This window comes from Sturnus vulgaris, chromosome 5 (assembly GCF_052056855.1).
Source record: "Sturnus vulgaris isolate bStuVul1 chromosome 5, bStuVul1.hap1, whole genome shotgun sequence".
Classification (NCBI taxonomy): Eukaryota; Metazoa; Chordata; class Aves; order Passeriformes; family Sturnidae; genus Sturnus; species Sturnus vulgaris.
This window is the reverse complement of record NC_142247.1, coordinates 54,370,739-54,386,999: the sequence shown is the minus strand read 5'-3', so window position 1 is coordinate 54,386,999 and position 16,261 is coordinate 54,370,739. Positions and strand designations below refer to the sequence as shown.

Here is a 16,261-nt window from a genome sequence, read left to right as displayed (position 1 = left end):
ATGTAGAGATGATTTTTATGTCCATTGAAATAGCAATGAAACCATTCTCTTTTTGTATCATGATGCATTTCATAGCGAATGAATCTTACAGACATGCTGTCAAAGTATTTCTGATGTTTGCACTCTGGAAAGTATTGGAATAGTAGGAAATGGAATCACATCTTAGGGAAATGTGAGGTATTTCATGATAGCACATCAACCTATCAGACACTTTCCAAATTCAGAGAAGCTACTCATATAAGATTGAGATAGTGTTTAAACCATTACTGATAGTAGATACAGAGCTAGGCTATCCCAGTCCAGCTGAGCTAGATGATGTCAGATACATTTAGCAATGAACTTTGCCTTGTAATATAATGTAGTGAACTGGATCTAGAAGATGTCATATGAAAATGAGCTGACCAAAGTCTTCCAGAAACCATGTTTACCCAAGGCTATTTAAAAATCTGAGACCTGCTCAGCCTTGGTAGGATCTGAGCAGTGTAAAGGATGTTGCAAACTCAGACATTTTAATCAGTAAGAGCTGAAGAGATGCAGAACTTAATCTTTTTTCAGTGCCAAAGATCACTTTCTTGTCTTGTTCTTTTTGTCTGACTTTGGCCTCTTTGACAATTTCTTTCCCCCATGAGAATCTTCTTTAGAAATGTGTGCCTAAACTTAAGATCCCCTGAAGTTAGTTTTGTAATATTTGAACTTCTGGATCACTTTAGGGCAAGTTTTCCAAAGTATTTATATTGTGAAGACTGCAGATGGAAACATAGTGGGAATTTCAAAAGCAGTTAAACAGACAAGGCACTTAACTTTCATTTAAATTAATTAGCTATACTGATCAAGTTCCCCATGGCACTTTTGAAAGTTCCACTGCTAAGTGTTTATGTCTACATAAAAAATTACTTCAGAAGAGGATGAGCATCCAGCAACTCCCTTTAAAGCTTGACTATTACAGGTTTTCAGTAGTTCTGGAAATTTTCCCTTTTTCTATGTTCCCAAATGATCCTTTGTTTTGTTGTTTCTTAACAGTTCCTGCTGTCATTTAGTGTATAAAGTTAATCTCAGACAAGAAGTGGGATCAATAGTGCTATCTAATAAAGAGAGAAAAGTAATGAGTGAATCTTCAAGAAACTGGAATCTTTGATACATACAAGCAGTGAAAAAACAGAGATTTAACATTACTGTAATTATATCTTGTATTGCATTTACTTATTACCTTTATTTAATGTGAAATAAAAGTTCCAAAATATATTACAGGCAAAGACTGCTGCAGGTTGTGGACAGCTAGGAAGTGAACCAGACGACCAGAATTAGCATGGCTTTTCAATTATTAAGGTCTGCATATATTGAAACCCTTAACAGACCTGTTCAAATGTAATAAAAGCACAGTACTCACTCTGAGGTATAGTTTCTCCTGTCCTATCCTCTGCCTCTTCAGAGATGCAGTATTGTTTAAGTAGCAGTTTGAGGGTATACACACATCAGCATTTTGTTTTCAACCAAGAGTTGGCTTGTGAAATGAATCTACTAATTATTCCCACTTAGCACACTTGCCCATTGTGGTCTTGAGCTAAGTGAACTGGGTTGCTTTTGGCTGAAATGGAAACAGAATACATTTTCCAGAAGGACAGTTAATCTTCATTAAAGATTACCACTGTTCAGTCCACTGAATTATGTCAAAATTAGGTCAATACAACCTTGTAATTTCAAATACAGACCAATGTGAACATCAAGCCGTCAGAATTAACAGCTTTGCTCTGCTGGTTGGTTCTTACTGTGACACATTGCCTGTTAATGTAGCTGTAAAGTGAGTTGTCAGATCGTTGGGAGAATCTCACCTTTCCACAAACTTCCAGAGTTATCATCCTAAAATGCCAGAATTTTCTCAGATATACAAGTGTTTTGAAGGGATTTTCAATTCCAAACACTGACCTATGTTTCTCTTTCGCCTTAAATAGAAAATGAAATACAAAACTAGTGAGTAGGAACTCATAACTTTTTAAAAAACTTTTTGAAAAATCTAGGTCACCTGAAATGTGTTTATTTGCATAGAAAATTAATTCAGAAAATCCAGATTTTAAAACTTTAAAAACTTTTTTTGATTTAGAACTTTTCATTCTTTAAGATTCTATTTGTGTTTGACTTTTTCTATTGCTAACCTGTCAATAGTGCTTATATTCATAATTAATTTATCAGGGAAATAAATCTTTATGCAGTGAGTTTTTCAACATTCATAACTGTATATATAACTTTAATTGCTGGAAATTATATTTTTTTTAGTTTGTGTCAGATGTATCAGAGTGAAAAACATATATGAATCTTTACCAGTTAGATTCAGAAGTAGGAATATATTATTAGTTGTTGCCAATATGAAGTGTAACCTGAGGCACTTTAATGTTTTGCAAACTATGAAGAGATTTTAGGCATGTTTTTAGCAAATTAAAATACTGTTAAGAAAAAAGTATAGAAAGTCATAAATAGCTGTAAAATTAAGGGATTTTTAATTTTTTTTTTTAAATAAGGTAGACACTCTAAAAGAGAAAAGGGAATTCTCTGTATTTATCTAAGCCATAGATTCACAATACAGTAAATGTGAACTTAGGATGCCTAATGCTAGACAAGAACCACTGTAGCCTCATGATATTAAATGCTGATCTGGTATAAACTCACCTTGCTAATTCAAATGTGTTTAAAAATTGGACACCTAGGCTTTATCCTGTCAGGATTTCTGCTGGATGAGATATTGCCTGTCCATGCCATTCTAAATTTATGCTGGATAAGATATTGTCTACTCTCCTGATGATTCTGTATTGTGTGCTATAATCTAGCCAATACTGTTGTTTTCTAAGTCATCCCAAACTTACCCACAGATTTGGATTAATGACCATGGCCTACTGTTGCCTCCATTATTGTATTATGTGAGTAAATCACAAGCTTTGTATTTATTCTCATAGCAACAATGTGAAGGCAAACTGTCTTTACTCTCATGCTGATTTCATCATAGCATATTTTCTCATGTCTAGTAGATGAAACAATAAGGAGCTATGTGGGCTTTTAGGATTTCAGTTATGAAAACCAGGAAATTGTAATAGAGGTGAACTTTTTCATGTATCAAGTGCTCTGCTGGAGCTCTATCAAAGCTGTTTCATACAAGTCTGGGTATTCTTGTTCTTTTTAGGATGCTAATTGCTTAAGTGATTTTCTTTTCCATGGTCACCAGATGATGTATTTTGCATAGTCATCACAATCCTTGATATAAAATCTCGTTGACTTCTGAGGATTCAGGATCCCCTCCCACTGAAACCCTCGAGTGACTCTGAGGGTTCTCAGAGCAGTTTTTATGAGTGATTGTCTCCTAGCTCCTGTATTGTCCTTTGGAGTGGAGAATATCATCAAAGTCCTACAGGGAAGGGGCCCTGAAGAGAGGAGTCTGTCTCTTGTTGCTGCTTTATTCACCTGCACAGCACTGTAACTGGTGCTCTGGCTCTCAGGGGAAGGCAAATAAGGCCAGCAACGCTACATTGTGATTTCCGCTCAGATCTGTTAAAAATTGCTGGAAAAATGAACTTTAAGGGCCAAAATTGCCCCTTTTTATAAGCTGTCCTCATTCTGTCCTCCTCCAGAAGGAACTGAGAACATTCCTGACGCCTAAAGTTTTGTTACTGCTGTTTCGCTTATGAATAAAGCCTGCAAATGAAACAAAAGTGCTAAGAACTTAATAGGCAAGAACAAGGAAAGTGCTTTGTCCTGAAGTGCTCACGAACTCCCAAAGGAATGAAAGGTGGGGCCAGGAGCAACAAGGAGCGGTTCTGATGCCCACACGGGGCTCTGCTCTCGCACAGCTCACAGTGACCTCTGCAGAACAGGGCTTTAACAATGGGGGGCTAAGGACAGCTGGCACCAAACGCAGGGATAATTTAAAGTAGGAAATTCTTTAAATCCAAGAGTTCCTTATTCAGATTTCATTTGCAGGGCATGCAGGAAGAATACATAGGTGGATGAAAAAAAGTCTATTTTGCTAATATGCTGCTGTGGAGAAAGCTAGGATTTCTAAAACAAGATTGCATTGTTTTGTGCTACAGAAGGATCCCTGGACTTATTATATCAGGAGAACTAAAGCAGTAGTCAAGACATCTTTTTCCATTATTGTTCAGAAAGCAGTATATACTTACTTTAATCTTCTAGAAATATAAATAAAATATAAAAGCATTTCAAGGCTTTGAAGATGGAAAAGTATAAAATATCCACATTTGTGGGAGGAGTGGCATCACAGACCTTTCTTTTCTGGTACTCTTTGTTGTGCCAGGGCTGATGCATGGAGATTTTAATCTATTTCTTTCCTATACCAGAAACTACTCTGTAGCTCACTCTGAAAACAGACTTACTTTGTAATTAAATGTTTGAGAACTACTGATACTTATATTTGCATGTGATTAACTTTTTACAGCACTATGTATGGGGCTTTTTGCTTTTAAACTAGCCTGGAGTCAATAAATATCTTTACAGATGTCAATTTGGTCAGCAGTAAAGAGGTAAATAGAAACTAATGAGACTCATCAAGTCTGTGGCATGAATGATTTATTGGACACAATCATTTAACACTTTTTTAAAGTCAGTGCAGGGGAAAGAAACAGGTTTCTTATTATGGTAAACTGTATTTGTGCTGTCAGCATGTAGTGATTTATGACAAACCTGTGGCCAGGATTAGGATATTATAAATGAAGGAAAATAGAAGACTCATTAATTTTTTATACCCACAGGTAGAAGACATGCAGTGGGCTAACAGAGAACACACTCATCCAGCATCTGTCTGCAGCCTGCCCTGTAAAGCTGGGGAAAGAAAGAAAACCGTGAAGGGAGTGCCCTGCTGCTGGCACTGTGAGCGCTGCGAGGGGTACCATTACCAGGTGGATGAATTCAACTGTGAACTCTGTCCCATCAATAAAAGACCAAATGCCAACCGTACGGATTGCCAGCTTATCCCTATAATCAAACTGGAGTGGCATTCTCCTTGGGCCATCGTGCCTGTCTTCATAGCTATTCTCGGTATAATTGCCACCACCTTTGTGATTGTGACATTTGTCCGCTACAACGACACACCGATCGTCAGGGCCTCTGGGCGGGAGCTCAGCTATGTGCTCCTGACTGGCATTTTTCTCTGTTACTCCATTACTTTTTTAATGATTGCAGCTCCTGATACGGTGGTCTGCTCATTTCGAAGGATCTTCTTAGGACTTGGCATGTGTTTCAGCTATGCTGCGTTGCTTACCAAAACAAACAGGATTCACAGAATATTTGAACAAGGTAAAAAATCTGTCACAGCTCCCAAATTTATTAGTCCAGCTTCTCAGCTGGTGATCACTTTCAGCCTCATATCCTTGCAGCTTATTGGAGTCTTCATCTGGTTTGCTATTGATCCACCACATACCATTGTAGACTATGGAGAGCAGAGGACACTTGAACCAGAAAATGCCAGAGGAGTTCTCAAATGTGACATTTCAGATCTTTCTCTCATTTGTTCCCTTGGATATAGTATTCTCTTGATGGTCACATGCACTGTTTATGCTATTAAAACAAGAGGGGTTCCAGAGACCTTCAATGAAGCAAAACCCATTGGATTTACTATGTACACAACCTGCATAATTTGGTTAGCTTTTATTCCAATCTTTTTTGGTACAGCCCAATCAGCGGAGAAGGTAAGTGATGATGTGGTTACATATCAAAACACTACTCTTTTTCTATTTTTATCTCTCAGTAATTACAGCCCTAAAATGTTTTCACTCTTATGAATAAGTAATTCTGAATGGCAAACAAACCATCAGAATTCACAGACAATAAAGTATATGTTTCAAAAGGCAGGTTTCCTATATATTAACACAAGAAACTGACCGTGATTGTTGTGTGACTGGCATAAAAATGTTGACAATTTCTCAATATAACCTTAAATGACTGTTTCTTCTAACTTGTTATTGCCCTTCAGTGGTGCTGTGGCCTGTTACATGAAACACTATCAATCTTTGTTATCATCCACAGATCTGATAGAACTGGTTGCATTCCACACGTCTAAGAAGATCAACTTACATTTGTCAAAAATAATGAAGAAAAATGCTGGGGCAGAATGAAAAGAATTACTTTTGTCTCTGGTTGGCACACAAAACTTTAAAAAAAATTAAGAGAACCAAAAATAGAATGGGGGAAATGAATGGTGAATGAAGTTTGTGTAAATTCCTATAAGGCATAATTCACTAATTATTATATCAATGCAAAAAGAAAACAATTTCCTGATAATAAGAAATGAAATGGTTCATACTTGAATGCAAAACATGTCAGACATGTAACTCTCCTCTCAGTTTTAATGGGAAGGGAGAGGTAAATGTCGACTGTGTATTTATTGAGGTGACAGTAATGAAAATGACAAGTTAGGCAGAGAAAAGCAGTAATACTAGCATCAATCTTCAAAGCTGCAAATATTGATAAATGGAAAATATAAAAAATTAAAGTCAACAGTCTTTCATATAAATTCTTGTCTTTTCTTCTAACAGGTGTTTTATGTAATGTTTTCAAATATTCATTTTCGCTTAATTGGAAAAGTTAGCATGTGTTCACTTATAATTATGCAAAGGTTTGATATGTCTCTAGTTCAGAGGGCACCCTTTTCTGTGGAATTAAAGAATAGTTCTGTATATGTTGATGAAACACTTTCTAATTCAAACAGAAGAATTGTATGGGGCAGAGAACGTGACAGAAAAAACATTTTCCTCACTAAATTTGAAGCAGGCTTACTGAATTGGATCAGGCTTATTTTCATGGCTTTTTGGATTAAGTCGGGGAAGTGAGTACCGAGGTAATGGCTTATCACAGAATAAGTTTAAAAATCCCATTTGACATAGGAAAACATGTTTAGGTAAATTGTTTTTAAATGCTGCCTTTTTTGTATTTGTAGTCTTAAGTCACAAAAGTGCTTTGTTGTATAAATGTGTGGTACTTTTAACAGCTTGGTCAAATCAGGTTTATGGCAAGGATTTAAACCAGAAGAATTGAGTCTTGAAATAGGAAATATTTCTCTGCTGGCAACCATGCAGTGACTTCAATTTATGCCATCAGTTCACCTTGGCTTGTAGTAAAGGATGATTTGGTTTCTACCTTTAAAGACAAGATCAATTAATGTCTCTTTTGCATTTATTTTTTGAAACCCAAGACTGAATGCACAAATGGTGCCGAATCACACAGCTTCTAACACTAAATTCCACTTGTTAATTGTCTTTTTTTCTTTCTAAAATATTTGTTTTTCTTCCCTCTTTTTTATGGAGGGAACAAAATGCTAATAGAGTAGCTCTGTATTCAAACAATTCTTTTCAAAGTTTTTTGCTGCAAATAAAAGTGTGCTTCCAGAGAGAGTATTACAGATGTCTTCATAACAGTTTACATATTCCATACAATTAAGATACTTGTCTGAATGGGATGAAAATGTAAAATCTTACTGTGAACATATGCATGGTCTGAATAAACTTATAGTTTCTCAGTTAATGCATAACACCATAAGAAGCATTTTTAAAACAAGCTAATGTATTCTAGCGTATTTTATTTGACATTTGATATTGTGATTTTTTTTGAGGATGAAACAAATTACAAACTTACACGGACTTCTTTTGGTGCTCACATTGCAGTTGTATTAGAATCCTGAAATTATTTTTTTTTTTTATGGCTTGAGCTTATTCAGAGTGAACAGAGCAATAAAAGCTGGGGGTTTTAAAGTGCTATTTTAAAGCAATGTTTCCCTTATGAAATGTTGACAGTAAAAAATTTATCATGACATTAACTACTTGCCAGGGGTTCTTCTTCCAAGCACTAACTTTAGATACACTTCTGTTTGAATAATGAGTAGTTAAAACTTCTCCAAAATGTTTTGAGGAATTTCAGTTTTCTTGGACCTTAGCAGTGCTTACCATAAGAGCAGAAGTTACTAAGCATTTCTTGAAAAAGAGGTTGTACTTACTTAAGTATTCAATTAACACTAATTAAATAACAAACCTACTGAACAGCTTATTTCACTGTCAATACCACTGATAAACAAAAAAACTGTACCATCAATGTTGAAAATAGGTGTCTAGATCCAAAACTCAAAGCTTACCCTAGAAAAGTTAGCTTTACATTTAGTAGCCTTAGTGATCAATTCCCAAAAGTGTAAATTTCCTAAGACATATATATAAAGTATAGAGGAGTGTAAACCGATAGAGTTGGCACAAGTCCATAAATTGAGTGTTGGCATCAATCAAATTTCAAATATGCATGAGGAAGGTAATTTAAATAAGCATAAGTACTTATCTGCAGACAGACTAGGAATCTTGATGATATGTTCTTGCAGAAAGGGAAGCAGCTCTCTCTCCTGTGCTCATGAAGACTCTTGGGTCTCTACTTGGTGAATGCAGCTGAGTTAAATGCCTGAATTTACATGCAGACATAGCTGCAGGAAAAACATAGTAAAAGCTAAGGTAACTTGACAAGATGCAATGGGAATAGTTGATTTATAGTCTTGACACTTGTAGTGGTCCTTTATAACAAATGCTGTTTCTTTTAATTTTTATTATCACATATTACTTGTAAGTTTGAAACTAATATAAAATTGAGAAAACTACTGTATATTATTGAAGGAAATAAATATGTATATATATATATATATGGATAATTTAAAAAATGTTAAGTACCATCCAGAATAACCTGGCATAATTCAAGCTTGGTGGCTTGTATTGATCTCCATGTTTATTAATTTGTCCATATTTTCAAGCAGCAGAATATAAATGTCCTATGGTATTAAACACACTATTTTGAGATTGTAATTCTTACACATGTCCTGCAAAGAAAATATAAACATTGGCTTTAGGTCCTGTGTGATTTTTTTGGGTTTTTTTGGTCTGGTTTGTAATTTTGTCCATTCATGTTCATGTCTGTTTTGACAACTCCTTCTTTTTGAAAATAACCTACTATAAAAAATTAAATTATTTCAGTGTGTCATTAAACTGAATGAAAAATGGCCCCCTAAGACATAAACCACTAATTTTCTAACACTTTAATGTCGGTAAGGTGCTTTAGAGGCAAAGGGGAGAAATTCTGTGAGCAAGCATTCTGTGAATATAGCTTTCCTGTGTGTCATGCACATGTACATGGCAAAACACTGGAAGAACTGGACTCATCTAGGATAGAGATGTCTGAAATGCCATAATGACCAGAATGCCACTGAAAAATATATTGAATAATTGAGTGATTAAAACAGGTGTTTGAATCCCAGTGTAAAATTAAGTTAAAATGGCAAATTGCACTAAAACCTTCTGAGGATAGATGGCTGTCTGAAGTACAACCCTATTTACTGAATTGAACATTTGTAAATTCCTTTTACATTTTTGACAGATGGATAAATAATGTTTATTCACAGATTATCACACATCATTATTATCAGACATGATTTATTATATTAATCTAGAAATACTTTGCTTGAATGAGAAGATGGATACTTGTTCCTCATACTTTGAAGGAAGAGATGTTTCACTTTCTGCTTAGGAAAGAAAAAACATAAAAAACACTGAATAATTTCTTCCTTCTCCTCCAACTGGAAGAAATTTCAAGGTGTAATCTAACAAGGCAGATAAATTTTAATGTATTTCCAATTATTCTGACAAGTCTGACCTCTCTTTTCATAACTGCAATAGAAACAAATTGTAATTTTATAATAGAAATTTCCCCATAAATTATTATCATTATGTTCTTAATATTCCAACTGTTTTCATGCTGCATTTATTGTTCAGTGGATCTTATGCTTATAGCCATCTGTTTGTTAGTAACACTAAAATAAATTAGAAGCAATACTAAAAGTATTCTACTATTAATTTGACTTGTAAATCACAGCTGTAATTGTCAAGATAAAGAAATTCAATTCTTAGTGGGATGAAGAGGTAGTTCTGTCAGTGTAGTAATATATGTTCATTACCTTAAAGAAAATAACTACTAATGATAGTCCAGGTAGACACTTTTACTTCTCCCATATTTCTAAAAAAATTATATGGATCATCTTTTGTGTGTGTGTTTACATTATGAATTCTTGAATAAATGTATTAAATTTAGCACTTCGTTCATTTTATGATTAATGTTTTCCTTGATTAAAGTAGAGTCTCTGCTGCCAACACTGTGCATAGCATAAGGATTATTCTGAAGGGATATTTGAAATTTTCTCATTTTCATTATTACAGGAGCAGAAGACTGCTGAAGTGCTACAATCCACATTCAGCAGTATATCATTGTTCAAAATTCCATTTCTGTGCTCCTAATTGTTTTTTATTGAGAATCTTTAGAATATAGGAGTACTTGCAAGATTATAAAAACACTATCAGTACTTGAATTTTTTGCATGTCTAAAGTACAAGATTCATAAGGAGCAGCTGAGAAAACGGGACTTGTTCAGCTTGTTTCTACAACCTTCTTTAGCAAGGACAGTGTTGCTTTTTCTCCCAGGTAGCAAGTGATAGGACAAGAGAAAATTGCTTCAGATTGTGGATGGGTAGGTTTAGGCTGGATGTTAGGAAAAAGTTCTTCACTGAAAGGATGGTCAAGTGGTGTTTAAAAGACATAGATGTGGCACTTAGGGACATAGTTTAGTGGTGGACTTGGCAGTGTTAGGTCAGTGCTTGGATTTGATGATGTTAAAGGCCTTTTCCAACCTAAATGACTGTATTATTCTATGTCTTGGAACAGAAAGTTAGTTACAGTTTACCAGATCATCTGATAGAAATATCCCTCCCTCTCACTGGAAATCATGCTAAAAATGGAGAAACTTTTCATCCTTCTCATTTCACGTTTTTTCAAATGTAAAATTTCATGAGCTAAATTATTTCTATGTTTTGTAATTTGCTGCAATTTTTGACATAATCCTTGGCAGAAATTAGGACTTTGTTGTTCTACTGTAGAAGCAGAGTGTTAAAAAAAGATACGAACAAGAGTGTGGCCAAATCTCAATTTCCCAATCTTACTCTGCTCCCTTTCTGTCTGAGAGGAAGTTCCTTGTTTATCACTGAGGCAGCACATTCCCCTCCAGCTGGAAGATATTCACTGCACTGCAGGCTATGGTCATTGCTGGGTCCACCCACTGGCTGAACAAACGTTTTCAGCAGCCCCCAAATTTGTTTTCCTTCCCAGCCTCCCATGAGCTGCTATTAGAGGACAAAGGAGTAGTCATACTTCTCCTGGGTGGCAGTGTAATCTGCAAAAAGGTACCTGTAATGAGAAACTTATAGAGATGCTATTTTCTTTCAAAAGTTGCTTTGTGGGAGCCCATTCCTAAAGTTATTTCTTGGAAAAAGAATGTGATTATATTTTTCTTTTTAAAAAGTTTATTAGCTGATAAGTGAGACAAAGCTAATTTAAAATATTGTAGGCATTTCCAAAGCTTTTCTTCAGTTTCAACCTTTTCTATCCTTTTATCCTTGTTTAAATTGAAATTTGGAAGCAGAGCAGTTCTGATATTTAAAGAGCATTATTTCACAAGTTTTAAACTGTTTCCACTTTCTTAAACTGAAAAATTCCTGGACTGTTGACTGTAACACCAGCCTTGCATTTAAAAAAACACTTATGAAAAGATTTTTGATGAGTTTTCAGACCAAGTACTTTTTTAGAAAATACCATTATTAAAAATTTCTAGCCCCTGTTTAGATTTTTTTTTTGTTATTCAGCATAGTATGTACCCGAGTTTCAGCAAGTTTTCTTGCTGAATGACTGTGCAAAGTTGATGCTTATGTAATTTTAAAGACTGGACTTTATTGTTTTAAGACATTCTTATTGCCTTTAGAGTGAGATTTCATTTCCCTGTTTACTTTTACATTAATGAAGCTACAAGGATTTTGAGTATGTAAGCAGAACATTGATTTTAATTACAGAAGCGCAGAATGAACGAGGTTGGAAAAGACCTTTAAGATCATCTACTTCAACCTATGATAAGTTTACTAGGACTATCACAAAGAGAGACAACACCAGCTCCTCCAAGAAAGAAGTGGAATATTTAGTAAAATATATATTTTAGTTTTTTAGCCCAGTGAGGCACTCATGTGTGCACCTGAGGGTTGCAAACTCTTTTCATTTCTGCATAGCTGCATGTCTGTTCCAGCATGAGCATTGAGCTGGCATACCTAGCTGTAGACATTGAAAAGATGTGCACCTGCCACATAATGAAAAACACTGGCATTTTCCTTGTCTGACATGTTTGCTTCTGGCCCCATCATGAATGATGGCTTTCCTCCCAAAGTCAGGAATGAGCTGCCAGAAAAATTAAGTTTGCCTGTGATCAGCTTCCTACCCCATCCTGGGGAATGTCAGAGAGATGATAACATGTAGATGAAGAGGGAATTGCATGCTAAAGAACTTTAAATAGATCTTTTTGGTTATTTTCTGGCTTCTGTGATAAGTAGTTAATCCTAACTGAGAAGCAGAAACAATTTTGTGAAGCACAGATAGCTAAATAACTCATAATCTTTTTTGTAAAAAAAGATCAATAATCATGGAAAGCAGTTTGTGACAGACCAGAAATGTTTCATAAAGATAACATTGAATAAATTATACTTTAGCTACTGTATTTTAGGGATCAGATTCACCTCACAAAAATATCGATCTTTTGACTCTGATTTCTTAAGTGCCAAAAATCTGGTTGCCTTCACCAACTGCGGTTTAAGATAAATCCTTCCAGCATTTAAAAAATCTTAGGTTTTTGGGACACTGTAAGGGCTGGTTTAATTTGCATAAAGTAAAACCAGTGATAACACAAACCATATGGAAAACATCTTTAAGCAAATTTATCACTTACTGAAAAATGTTTGTAAGTAGACAGGAAGAGGGATATTTTCAGCTAAGAATGATTTGATAAACTAACATCCTGGGGAAAAAATGCTATGGGTAAGAGAAAGTTAATTGGAGCTATCTTTAACACACTCTTGTTAAGACAAATAGAAAATCTTTAAATAGAACACTGTCTAGAAATTGTGTTGGAATTATTTCTGGGATGCTCTTGGGAAACTTCATGTTCTTGCTAGCTCTTGCCAAGTTGGAAGCAGTACATCAATAGCCTTTGTGGTAGCTTTAAAAAGGTTTGTACATTACTGAAAGCAAGCAAACACGTGTATGAAAGACAGAAGAAACAAACTAAGCTTTTAGCTTGGCTCTAAGTAAATATTCTGCTTCTTGTCTTTCTTGTTTCCTCCTACAAGAATTCCAGTTTTGCATAGGACTCATACCACTATCAATATTTTAATCTTACAGATAGGATAAAATGCTGTGGACTGGTATAAGTTGTCATGCATAGGCTTAGCCTAAACAGCAATGCTTATACAAGCTCATCACATACCACATCTTGAACTTGACACCAGTTCCCCACCACACTGGTGAATTTGATCCCCATTAAGTGATCAGCACCTAATGAAAGCCATATTACCCTGTATTTTCTTCAGACAAATAACATTTTGAAGCACAATTATGGTGACTCAACTAATGTGTTTGCTAAGCACGGTAGGTTGATGTATGTTTCAGCCCCTTGTGGCCATTCTGTTAAAGAATTGTCATAATTTGTACAGATGGGAAGATGACAGTAAATTGGACATCCTATCAAAATACAAGATCCAGACAAAAAAAAGCTAATGAGATATAAGCCCAGTCAAATTCATAACAGAATTGATAAATTCAATTAAATTCTAAAATTTCATGTAAGGGACAGTGAATTTAAAATTCATGTCTCATAAAGATAGAAATATCAGGAACAAGAAATGACGGAAGTCTGATTTCCCCATGACTAGTGAGCTTTATGCTTACCCTTAAAACACAAAACTAAGTCTATTATGGGATAACTATTTCATTAGATTGTTAATACTGAATATGCATATGAGTCTGTAAGTATTTGTTTTCACATAACTAGAAGCTCTTTATTGCATGAAACGAGAGAAACGAGAATAGCTAGCATAGAAAGCCCAGAAAAAAAGCAATAATTTTAATATATATATATGAAAAATTTCTGTTAAAAAAGAAGTCTTTAATTGGTCATATAAACCTATTTTTTAAAGTTTATCTTTCAGTTTACAGTGAATTTTCCTGAGAGGGAATGAAATTAAAATAGAGAAATCCATGTAAGCTCATCCAAGAGAATAAAAATTTTACCACAGCAGAACTTTTTTTTTTTTAGTAATCCAAATAAAAATAGATTAATAGATTAAAAGTAGATAAATAGATTAATTATGAAATATATTCTTAAATTTAGACATTTAGACATTATGTGTGTATGTAGATTTGAATTTTTATTTTCCTTAAATGGTGCTTTCCAGACTTAAAAGTGTCCAGAAATAACAACAACAATAATATCAATCATCATCATCAGTCAATTTACCAGAAATATGACCCTAGTAGAACTGTCAAATGGTTGTTTTCATGGTGATTACCAAGGTCGGGTTCATTTGATACTGTGAAGCATATGGATGGGATTGAAGTTATGTTATCAGGCTCATGGAACTGATGACACAGCACCTGCACAAATCTATTTTGTACAGAAAATACCCATATTTCTACAATTGTGCAGAAGGAATAACTAAACAATGAAGGGAAGAAAGGCAAAGTATTGATTTTCTTTTTTTTAACTATACTGAACTCAGATGGAATAGATTAAGAGCAGGTATTCACAGCTATTGTAAATGCCATTCATTCAGGCACTGCAAAACACTTCCCAATTACAAAACAAGGTCAGAAGGAGATTAGAAGAAAAGAGGGGAGCTACTTACAAGAGGGTGTTCAATGGAAAATAAAGGAAAAGATTTTTAGCTCTGATGCTGAGGAATACACTACATTTTGCAAATGTCTTTCAAGAAAGATAGAAGTCATAATTGAATGAGGTATAGCAGAAGAGCTCACAGCAGGCAAAGCATCAGCCTCCTAATCCAGTCATCAAAAAGACATGGGCAAACCAATGTGGCATGATGCTGAAATTGGTCCCAAAGCCCAAAACTGCTTTACAAACAGTCTCTGTAAGGGAATTGTTTCCACCATATGTTTACCTTAAGAACTGATCTACTGAAAGGATGCTTTAGATTATGGTACAAACTGAAGCAGCTTCCTCCAGAATGTATCACCTCCTATCCTTTTGAGCCATCACACTACATAAAATTTTATTGATTTGCAAAGATCACATACCTCTGTCAAGGCTTCCAGATTCCAAGTTGGAAATTTCTCTGCTATTTCTCCAAACTGTTTGCCTTGTCAATGAGGCTTGTAATTTCTTTGTTTCCAACCACCACCAAAGATATAACCTTTGTCCTTTTCAACCTTCAGTTTTTTGCTGTTTAAATCCTCTCATTTCCTAGCTTGCTTACTTGATAGTTTGTCCAAGAAACAGCAGTCATTGCAGCCAGTGCTGCTTTTCTTTCTATATCCCAATATCTTATATCCTTAGTGTCTTATTTCCAAATTCCTTGTTCTTTTCTATGTGACTTAGGACTTAAACTCTCAACTTATCTCTGTGTCTTCCTCCTCTTCCTCACTGACATCGATGATGGCATTTTGTTATTGGCGTTTGCTATTTCCACTATTAAATTTAGATGGTTTTACAAACATTTCCTCCTTTCCCTCTGCTCCCCTCCCCTCAATATTCTCAAATTTGTCCAAGTTCTAGTTCTTTTGTTTAGTGCTCTACTTCTGAAAGGTTCTGGTAAAGCCACAATCAGGTGAGTGAGAGTTTTGCCAGTGATGTCAAGAAACATTGATGCCTGTGCTGATCCTCTGTATGCATCCCATCTATGTTTCAAGCTACTAAAAGCTTTTCTAAAGGAACCTGTGTAAGTTGGAATTTTGTGCATCTGTGTTCTATAAGAAAATTCTTATGGAATTCTGTGGAATTTGACAATTTTTTTTCATTTTTTATCTAAAATATAAGTCATATTTGACTTGGGTTAAAATTGAGCTATCTATCCTGTACTTTTGTGTAGTTTTAATAAACAGCCCATGTATGTTTGAATTCTTCTGCACATAAGGCATAAAAAATACATTACAGACAGTTCTGGTTTTCTAAGCACCCAAACCAGAGAAAGTGTTAAGTGCATTATGTCCTTAAAATTGCTTTAGCGGAGAAGCTTTTAAGCACATGGGAGGCATAACAGGAGGAGAGAAAAATATATGTTGTCTTTCCTCCCATCTTCTAGGCAGGGATGTAACCTTTTTTTGGCTTTTCTCTTTTTATCCACATAGCTCTGTATGGTAGTTTG

At 35.0% G+C, this 16,261-nt stretch overlaps 1 protein-coding gene across 2 annotated transcripts in view; it reads left to right on the top strand.

The window, feature by feature from the left end:
- GRM8 (glutamate metabotropic receptor 8) overlaps window positions 1-16,261 on the top strand; it is a 313,712-nt gene that overhangs the window by 267,169 nt on the left and 30,282 nt on the right. For both annotated transcript variants that reach the window (XM_088165752.1, XM_088165753.1), the window contains exon 10: window positions 4,752-5,687. In XM_088165752.1, the coding sequence (XP_088021878.1) occupies window positions 4,752-5,687 (936 nt within the window). The remainder of the gene's footprint in view (window positions 1-4,751; window positions 5,688-16,261) is intronic.